This window comes from Triticum dicoccoides, chromosome 4A (assembly GCF_002162155.2).
Source record: "Triticum dicoccoides isolate Atlit2015 ecotype Zavitan chromosome 4A, WEW_v2.0, whole genome shotgun sequence".
Lineage (NCBI taxonomy): Eukaryota > Viridiplantae > Streptophyta > Magnoliopsida > Poales > Poaceae > Triticum > Triticum dicoccoides.
In genome coordinates this window covers 464,997,693-465,007,831 of record NC_041386.1, presented here as the reverse complement: position 1 = coordinate 465,007,831, position 10,139 = coordinate 464,997,693, and the positions used below count along the sequence as shown (strand labels likewise).

Below are 10,139 nucleotides of genomic sequence, written 5' to 3'. Positions count from 1 at the left end.
ACAGACCATAATTTGCATCTGCTCATGGACTACCTCCCAAGCTCCGCGTCAACGCTAGAGCAAACACCGTCGCAACCGGCGAAGCCCGAGGACACAAGTCCACCACGAGGATGCCGCCGCCACACCATCCTTACTTGAACAGACTGATTTCCAACACCATTCCTAAACAAAAGGTCATATCGCCTCGTCGGGAAAGGATCTGAAGATTCTTTATTCAGCATCGCTATTGCCATCGCTGAAGCCCAGACGATGAACAACTGAAAAACCTATAAGCTACTGATGACTAAAACGATTAACACGCATGGGATTGGGTGACCCCTCTCACCACTGACAACCGATGTCGTTGATGGAGGGGAGCCGCTAGAGGACGGCGGCGGAGCGAAACTCTTTGGAGGTGGCCGCGAGTCTACTTTTTTTTCTTCCGCTGAAAGTAAGAATACATTTTTAGTGTTACTATATAGGGTAATTTAAATTTGCTCTTTGAGAAACACGTATTCGATAAGGAAATACGTACACTAACCTCCCACCTAAAATACGCCGCCTTCTCCTGTATCCTCCACCTCGAACGTCGTCTTCGCCCGCGCAAGCACGCGGCCTTCCAGAACCTTCTAGAAGACCTGCCGCCCGCCATGTGCGGGATCTTCGCCTACCTCAACTACTGTGCGCCGCGGGATCGACGGTATGTCCTCGAGGTCCTCCTCAACGGCCTCCGCCGCCTCGAGTACCGCGGCTACGACTCCTCCGGCATAGCCCTCGACGCGGACCTCCCGCCGCCTGGTTCCGCGGCGGCGTACGCGGGGGCGCCGCCACTCGTGTTCCGCCAGGAGGGAAAGATCGATAACCTCGTGCGATCCGTCTACTCCGGTGAGTACCTTCCACTTCTGACCCTGCTGCAACTCCTTTCAGTTTCAGTTTAGGAGGTTGTTCCTCGGCCAGAGGCAGGATTTTACACGTCCGTTTGGACTAGGTTTCATATCACATTTTGGGAGAAAAATGAAGGATCGTGGATGTCGTGTACTCATTTTGGAGGCTGATATTAAAATCCCAAACTCGCATAATTCTGGAGCCTCGTAGCTCCAAATGAGATTAACCCGGTTGGATGAAGTATATGGGTTTATCAGGCCATACCGCTTGTCAACTCTTTATGCAATTCCTCCCTTAAATTCCTTGCTCTTTGTTATTTCCAAATAATTTTACTGTGTCCATTTTCCCTACTTGCATTGGTAATTTTATAACAGAAGCTAAAACTTACCCAATTAGCCTAGCTTTTAAGGGTTGTTTGGCGTCTGATTTCTAGAGGTTGATGAGAAGGGTGTGAACCTGGATGCCACATTTTCCGTTCACGCCGGAATCGCTCACACCAGGTGGGCTACACATGGCGTGCCTGCCCCAAAGAACAGCCACCCCCAATCCTCTGGCACCGGTGATGAGTTCTTGGTCGTCCACAACGGAATTATCACAAACTATGAGGTCTGCTTACTCTGTTTTGTGATGTTGCATATATAATTCATTTATGTAGTATTTGAACCTTGTTATCTTCGCAGTTGTAGAATGCACATGCAGCTATGAACTTATGCCAGTGGGGACTATAATAAGTAGCTCCTTGTGGCAAAATCTCATGTTCTGATCCCTCCAAATGGACTCCCTCCTTATCTTCCTTTGCATGTGCGTTTTCAAGAGAATTAATCATGTTGTTTCAAAGAATCTCCTTGGTGGGGTTGTTTGCACCATATTGCAAAAGCTTTTGTTGGAATTGCAATACATAATGTGAGACATCAAAACATGATAATATGCTTATCAAAGACCTATGGTTCAAGCATCGACTCAATGCGGCATCATATGGTAACACGTGATAATTTCAATTCTAACTTGACATTTGGTGTACCTGTCCAGATTCTGAAAGAGACACTGATTCGACACGGGTTCACCTTTGAGTCTGATACCGACACAGAAGTCATCCCTAAGCTAGCGAAGTTTGTTTTTGACCAGGCTTGTGATGGAGAAGGTATTATGCTCTATAAGATGTAATATTGTTGTCGTAGCAAATTATGACAACATAAACCGCTTGTTCTTTATCTGGATCAAATTTTCCATAGTTTCTTTGGAGAAGTATACCGTGCTGCCACCTAGGAACCAAATTTGGAAATAACGTATACACCTGTTATACTATTTGTGGTCACCAGGAAACTATTGAGAAAATTCCTTATTTGACACTGTCTTAAAATCTGGTTCCTTATTTGACACTGGAAAAGTTTTTCTTCCCTATTTGACACTAGTCCTAAATTTTATTCCCTATACGACACTTCCGTTCATTTTGAGTCTAAATGACACCTGGAAAGACGATTTTGCCCCTCATGTGGTATGTGTGCGCGCGTGCGTGTGCTGTTGCGTGTGTGGGTGCACGCGCACATGTGTGCTGCTGCTGCATGTGTGTGTGCATGTGTGCTGCTGCGTGTGTGTTTGCTACTGCGTGTGTACGTGCACGTGTGTGTGTGTTGTTGCGTGCCTATGTGTTGCCTGTGTGTGTGCTGCTGCGTGTGTGTGTATGTGGGTGTGTGCTGCGTGCGTGTGTGTTGCTGCGTGTGTGTGTGCGCGTGTGTGTGTGTGTGCACGCGCGCGTGCGTGTGTGTTGGTGCATGTGTATGTGTTGATGCATGTGTGCTTCTGCTTTCGCACTGATGCTGCGTGTGTGCGCTATTGCCCCCCACACACATACCACATGAGGGGCAAAAGAGTCTTTTCAGGTGTCATTTAGGCTTAAAATGGACGAAAATGTCATATAGGGAATAAAATTTAGAACTTGTGTCAAATAAAGAAGAAAAACTTTTCCAGTGTCAAATAAGGAAGCAGATTTTAAGATAGTGTCAAATAAGGAATTTTCTCGAAACTATTTTGGCAATACATTACCCTGAACGTGGCAGGGGATGTACTTTAGTGCAAGAGCACTTATCATAGTATTACAGAATAAATCATTGTTGACTGAGCTCTGTATTAGTTCTAGTTAAGGCTGTTTTGAGATTTTGTTTATTTTCTCAGGTGATATGACATTTAGCCAAGTTGTTATGGAAGTCATGAGGCAGCTTGAAGGAGCCTATGCACTTATCTTTAAAAGTCCACACTATCCCAATGAGCTGATTGCATGCAAACGAGGCAGCACGCTGATACTTGGTGTCAATGTAAGCAAACAACATCCTTGTATCTTTACTTTTAACTATTAGATATATTCAACTAAAGCAAACATAATGTTGAAATTTAAGTGCAAAATTAACTTAAATGTCCATTTTTGATATTTTCATTTGGTTCCACTTGCTTCATTCCAACAACAAACTGGGTTTCTGTTTTGCGCAAGAGTATATGCTGTGCTCTGGCCTGCGATGTTATTTGTTAAAGGTTAATAAGCTTTCTAAGATGTGCAGTATAAGCGGACATTTCATGTAATGATGCGATGCTACTTTTTTTGTATCTGTACCATGCTTGTCGCCACCTGCTAAGTAGAGCTGTACATTACTGACGCAATATTCAATTTTACCTTTTTCTTGGCACATGACCTATAATTGTTGTTTTAGCTCAAACTCGTCATAGGTCTGCAGTCAAATACTCGATGTAGTAACTCTTTTGTTCCACATGATCCAGTATTTTCTGAGCAGTAGATACTAATTGGTAGCAGATTGAACTTCTAGAGAGTTTGGTTATGGTATACAAGTAATCAGTCTCATCGCCTAATCGTTTTCGCAATGATATGCGTTCTGTTACTGGTTATTTTGCAGTCTTATGGATCACATAATGCCCCTAATCTTGTGCTGAACTCCTTATTTTATAGTTACACAAATCATGCCTGTTATCTCTGTATAATTAGGAAGTAAGTGATCAAAACAGCGCGAAGTCATTTCAGAATGTCAAATCCCTGACAACAAATGGAAGCCCCAGGGAGTTCTTCTTCTCCAGTGATTTATGTGCTATTGTAGAGCACACCAAGAATTATTTGGCTATTGAAGACAATGAAATTATTCATATAAAGGTACTTCTTTACTCATTAGTTAATTGCTTCATCTGTTAGTCTGCATGTGTTTCTGTTTTATTTTGTCCACCTTTATATCTAATCAGCGTGGTTCTGGAGTATCCGTCTTATCTGGGCCTTAGTTTATTTACTCTTCATCGGTGCTATTTTTATTTGCATGCTATTTTGGGCATATCTGGTTCATATACTAAGTTTGACTACATTTGCCACGCTTTTTTGCCACACATGCCAACTATCACGCCTGAGAAATATAATTGATAATCCACTGCCTTAGTCTATGGTAATTCATTTTTCTTTCTCGAACACGCACCCAAATGCGTGCCATTTTGCATTAGAAGGAAGCCTTAAGATGGCACAAGAGTTACACATCCGAAGGAACTAAAAAAATGCAAAAGCACCCTAGGCTAGCCAAAACAAAGAAGAAACAACAAAGCCAAAAAAGTTAAGGGGAAAACGAAACCGAAAACTGTACAGCTAGCTAGACATCAACTGTATTTTCTTACTGTGCTTCTTTCCTTTACTGGAAAAGGGATGACGAAAACACACTATGTGCAGCAATTCTGTTGTTTTTTCAACAAGTGTTATACTTGACATCTTACCCAAGTTGTAACAATGTGGACACTGCAGGATGGTAGTGTGTCTATCCTTAAGTTTGACAAGGAAAAAGAGAAGCCAGCATCTCTGCAACGAGCATTGTCTGTTCTGGAGATGGAAGTCGAGCAAATAAAGAAAGGAAGCTATGACCACTTCATGCAAAAAGAAATCCATGAACAGCCACATTCACTGACAACAACCATGAGAGGTAGACTGAAGGATAGTGGAGTTGTTTTAGGCGGACTAAAGGAACACCTCAAAACACTTAGACGCAGTAGAAGAGTAATCTTTATTGGCTGTGGTACTAGCTATAATGCTGCCTTAGCTGCACGACCTTTTGTGGAAGAACTCACCGGTAATTCTAACCAGTTTGTCCAATTGTTTGTCATGATCTGAATTGTTTTGATATATCATCAGTGCCTTAAGTATTTAGCTAGTACTCTAGTGATCTTAAACCTTTGTACCACAGGTATTCCTGTGACTATGGAGGTTGCAAGTGACTTGCTGGACAGACAAGGCCCCATCTACAGAGAGGACACTGCAGTTTTTGTGAGCCAGTCAGGGGAGACAGCAGACACCCTCCTTGCTCTTGAGTATGCACTAGAAAAGGGAGCACTTTGTGTTGGCGTTACAAATACAGTGGGGAGCACGCTGTCAAGAAAAACACATTGTGGAATTCATATCAATGCTGGTTGTGAGATTGGTGTTGCCAGCACCAAGGCAGGTTTCAGTACATGTTCATCTTGCAGTACTTTACCAAAATTTAGGCATTTTTTTTCCTAACATAACAGTATCTGGCAATCTTGCAGGCTTATACAAGTCAAATAGTAGTCATGGCGATGATAGCCTTGGCTATTGGATCTGATCAGTTATCCACTCAACCTAGAAGGGAGTCTATAATCACTGGTCTTTCAAGCCTTCCAAGTACGACAAATTGGATCAACAACCTACCATGTACTCCCTCCGTTCCAAATTACTCGTCTTAGAAATGGATGTATCTACAATTAAAATACATCTAGATACATCCATACATGTGACAATTAATTCGGAACGGAGGGAGTAGTAGTCAAGCAAAGTGTCGCTTCGCAATCACGTTTTGAAACACCGCGTGAAGTATTATTTTGCGATGCAGGCCATGTCAGTGAAGTTCTCAAGCTTGATGCTGAAATGAAGGAACTCGCATCTTCACTAATCGACTCGGAGTCACTCCTTGTGTTTGGAAGAGGTTATAACTATGCCACTGCCTTGGAGGGTGCTCTCAAAGTTAAGGAGGTCGCGCTGATGCACAGCGAAGGCATGCTTGCTGGCGAGATGAAGCACGGGCCACTAGCCCTGGTGGATGAAAATCTTCCCATCATCGTCATCGCAACACGCGACTCGTGCTTCAGGTAAGCGCTTTGACAGAGGTAGATTTATTTTTGCTGATCATCTTGGCAATGATCTGCTTCTCATCCTCCTCTTGCAGCAAGCAGAAGTCGGTGATTCAGCAGCTCCTTTCTCGCAAGGGGCGTTTGATCATAATGTGCTCTGAAGGGGACATCTCCGCCGTCGGTCCTAGTGCATCCTGCAGGGTAATTCAGGTTCCAGAGGTCGCTGACTGTCTCCAGCCAGTGATCAACATAATTCCGTTGCAGGTTTGGTGCCAATCGTATCTCAAAACCTCTCTGTTGCCTTTTTGTGCTATTTGTCTCGATTTTATTCACCGACGAGCTTCATTTCCTTTTCTTGATTCAGTTGCTGGCATACCACCTTACTGTTCTCCGTGGATTCGATGTCGACCAGCCAAGGAATCTGGCCAAGAGCGTGACTACACAGTAAAGCATACTCAAGGCCCGCGCCCACACACACATACAAAGTAAACGAAATTAAGTAAAAGAAGCAAGTGTTTGCCTCCGGGTTGTGTAGACATTTTACTGTAGCGTAGTTAATTTACTAGTAGATGATGATTAAGCAAGATGCCTGAGGTGGTTTCCATTGCATTACACCGTGTTGATTGGTCAACTGATTGCGAAGTATATGTCAGCTATTTCCTACTGATGACGATCCATTGACTCACTGGGGTTTTGCAAGGTGTCCCAGAACTGAAATTGCGTGCAGCTTTTCCATTGGCTGTTTATGTAATTGTGTAGTGTCCATACAGTGAGATTATCTAGACCATTTTGTCTGGAGAGTCAGCGCTACAGATCATCAAACCAAGAGTTGACTGAAATTAACTTTTGCCAATATAACCACCAGTGCATTATAGTACACTGTTAGCGCAGAACCACGGACAGGACAACTGGACAAGTGGTGTGAAAAGCCAATCTTTGCTCGTCAGCTTTCTTTGAGCTCAAGCATAAGAGTTGCAGTCAGATTCAACCAAACCGACCGACTAAACTCCTCGTGATGCTTATACAATAATCAGTTCACAGCAACGAACCCTCCAGTGCACACTAGTTTATTACACGATGCTTAATTACCTCCCAAGAAATTCCATCTCATCTTCTTGGATCGCCGTTGATGCATAAAATATAGCTGTTGACTTGACCTGATTACTACTCCTCCTACATATGAACAGTGATCTTCACTGACCTGTCCAAATCAGCAACATTCCAGTGATGCTAGTGCTACGATCGATGAGACCCTTCGTCCTGGTGCTTTTGATCACTGTCTGTGGTTTGAGCTTGTTGATCGCATGTCCGCCAGCCGTCGCGGCGGCGCGCGAGAGCCTCGCCCGGGGCGCCTCCATCGCCGTCGAGGACTATGCCACCGACTTCCTGCGCTCGCCGGGCGGCACCTTCGCCTGCGGCTTCTACCGCGTCTCCTCCACCGTTTTCACCTTCTCCGTCTGGTTCACGCGCGCCAAGGAACGCTCCGTCGTCTGGACCGCCGACCGCACGCGCCCTGTCCACAGCAAGGGCTCGCGCCTCACGCTGGACAAGCGCGGCGGCGCGCTCATCCTCACCGACTACGACGGCGAGCCGGTCTGGAACTCCACCGTGGCCGGCGCCCCGACGGCCTCGCGCGCCCGGCTCCGCGACACCGGCAACCTTGTCGTGGAGGACGCCGACGGGAGGGCGCTGTGGCAGAGTTTCCACTTCCCCACGGACACGCTGCTGCCGACGCAGAGCCTCACCGCGACGACGCGCCTGGTGTCGTCGCGCGACGGCAGGCTGCTCTCCTCCGGCTACTACAGCCTCGGGTTCAGCGACTACGCCATGCTCTCCCTCTTCTACGACAACGGCAACTTCTCCAGCATCTACTGGCCCAACCCCTACAACAACTACGTCGCCAACAACCGCAGGATCTACAATTTCACCCGCGAGGCCGCCATGGACGCGCTCGGCAACTTCCTCTCCAGCGACAACGCCAACTTCCAGGCGGCCGACTTCGCCGCCGCCGGTGTCCGGAGGAGGCTCACGCTCGACGCGGACGGCAACCTCAGGGCGTACAGCCTGGACGCGGCGAAGGGGACGTGGGCGGTGTCGTGGATGGCGTTCCGCAACCCCTGCACCATCCACGGCGTCTGCGGCGCCAACGCGGTGTGCCTCTACGCGCCGGCGCCTTCCTGCGCCTGCGCGCCGGGGCACGAGCAGACCGACCCCGGCGACTGGACCAGAGGGTGCCGGCCGACTTTCCGGCAGCACCAGTGCGGGAAGCCGACGCGGACGCGGACGAAGCTGATGGCACTGCCGCACTCCGACTTCTGGGGCTACGACCTCAACGACGGCGAGATCCTGCCGTTGGCGGCGTGCGCCAGGAGGTGCCGCGCCAACTGCGCATGCGTCGCGTTCCAGCACAAGGCCAACATGGAGTGCTACCTCAAAAGCGTCCTCTTCAACGGCAGGACGTTCCCCGGCTTGCCGGGGACGGTGTACATCAAGGTCCCGGTCGACTTCGTCGTCCCGGAGTTCCACGTCCACCAATGGCAATCGCACGTACACGGCGGCCTTGCCATCCTTGAGGAGAATATCACCGTCTGCGGCGACCGCGCCGCTCAAAAGGTCGTCCTCAACGCCACCGCCTTGTCACGCAAGCACGTCGGTGACGCCGCGGGGAAACCGGTGTGGCCGTACCTGTACGGGTTCCTGTCGGCGCTGCTCGTCGTGGAGGCCCTTGTCATCGGGCTCGGCTGCCTGCTCTTCTCCAGGAAGGGACTGTTCACGCGGTCCTCTCCGGTGTACCCCATGGACGAAGGCTACAGACTCATCCTCCTCACCACAAGCTTCCAGAGGTACAGCTACGCGGCGATCAAGAAGGCCACGGGGAACTTCGCCGACGAGATCGGCCGCGGCGGGTCTGGCGTGGTGTACAGGGGCGTTCTCGAGGACGGCCGGGTCGTGGCCGTCAAGGCGCTGACGACGAGCGTGAGCCGCTCCCACGGGGAGGAGGAGTTCCAGGCGGAGCTGAGCGTGATCGGCAGGATCTACCACATGAACCTGGTGAGGATCATCGGCTGCTGCTCCCAAGGCAAGCACCGCATCCTCGTCTCCGAGTTCATCGAGAACGGCTCGCTCGCCACGATGTTGTTCTCGGACGAAGACGGCGACGGCGACGGCGGCGATGATCACGACGTCCTCGCGTGGAGCCAGCGGTTCCGGATCGCCGTCGGCGTGGCCAGGGGCCTCGCCTATCTGCACAGCGAGTGCCTCGAGTGGATCATCCACTGCGACATGAAGCCGGAGAACATACTGCTGGACCGTGATCTGGAGCCCAAGATCACCGACTTCGGGCTCGCCAAGCTGCTGGACCGCCGCCCTGAGGGGTCCGCCTCTCGCGCAGGGCGGGAGGCGAACCCGTCGGGGCGGATCAGGGGGACGAGGGGGTACATGGCGCCGGAATGGGTGTCGAGCCTGGCCATCAGCGACAAGGTCGACGTGTACAGCTTCGGCGTCGTGCTGCTGGAGCTGGTGAAAGGGGTCAGGGTGGCGGACGGCGACCAGAATACGGACGTCAGGGCCGTGGCCAAGGCCGTGGGCGAGAAGATGCATTCCGGCAGCGTGGATGATCTTGTGGATGGCCGGCTCGCCGGCGACTTTAACCGCGCACAGGTGAAGGTGGTGGTTGGTGTTGCCTTGTCGTGCTTGGAGGAGGAGAGGAACCGGCGGCCGAGCATGAGCGCGGTGGTGCAGGCGCTCGTCTCCGTTGAAGATGCGTGAACCCAAAGGTGGTCGATCAGTAATTCCTTTGGAACAGACCACGTTTACTTTATTTATTTTATATTTTGGCCAATCAGTAATTCATGTACGAGCGCTCTTCATGTACTCAACACTTTTGCTCACTCTTAGTGATAACCGTATCCTCCGAAAACTCCAAACAATACTGTGCTTCCGAACGTAGTCTTTGCCCCAAAAGTGCACATCACTTAGCTATAATTATTGGCCGAAAGTAATTGTAGCAAATATCAAATTTGTATTATATACTCTCTCCATCTGCAAATACTTGTCAAAGAAATGGATTTGTCTATGTCATAAGTTGGTGAAAATACTACAATGGACACACATGCATTCGACTGAACAGAAAAATCTTAAAAAATAGCAAAAAAATT

At 48.8% G+C, this 10,139-nt stretch overlaps 2 protein-coding genes across 3 annotated transcripts; both read left to right on the top strand.

Moving 5' to 3' along the window:
* The first annotated feature begins 535 nt into the window (after positions 1–535).
* LOC119286201 (glutamine--fructose-6-phosphate aminotransferase [isomerizing] 2-like) lies at positions 536–6,717 on the top strand. Of its 2 annotated transcripts, none has more exons than XM_037565565.1 (11): positions 536–864; positions 1,298–1,470; positions 1,894–2,005; positions 3,037–3,176; positions 3,857–4,018; positions 4,646–4,967; positions 5,082–5,332; positions 5,422–5,536; positions 5,745–6,000; positions 6,078–6,246; positions 6,347–6,717. In XM_037565565.1, exons 1-11 carry the CDS (start codon positions 630–632, stop codon positions 6,428–6,430), a joined length of 2,019 nt encoding a protein of 672 aa, XP_037421462.1. In that variant the 5' UTR covers positions 536–629; the 3' UTR covers positions 6,431–6,717. The 2 variants fall into 2 exon arrangements, with proteins under 2 accessions (XP_037421462.1, XP_037421461.1); XM_037565564.1 differs by having other exon boundaries at positions 5,422–5,566.
* A 423-nt stretch (positions 6,718–7,140) lies between these two features.
* On the top strand, positions 7,141–9,937 carry LOC119288975 (putative receptor protein kinase ZmPK1). Its single transcript, XM_037568432.1, has one exon. It carries the CDS (start codon positions 7,210–7,212, stop codon positions 9,748–9,750), a length of 2,541 nt encoding a protein of 846 aa, XP_037424329.1. The 5' UTR covers positions 7,141–7,209; the 3' UTR covers positions 9,751–9,937.
* The last annotated feature ends 202 nt before the right edge of the window (positions 9,938–10,139 follow it).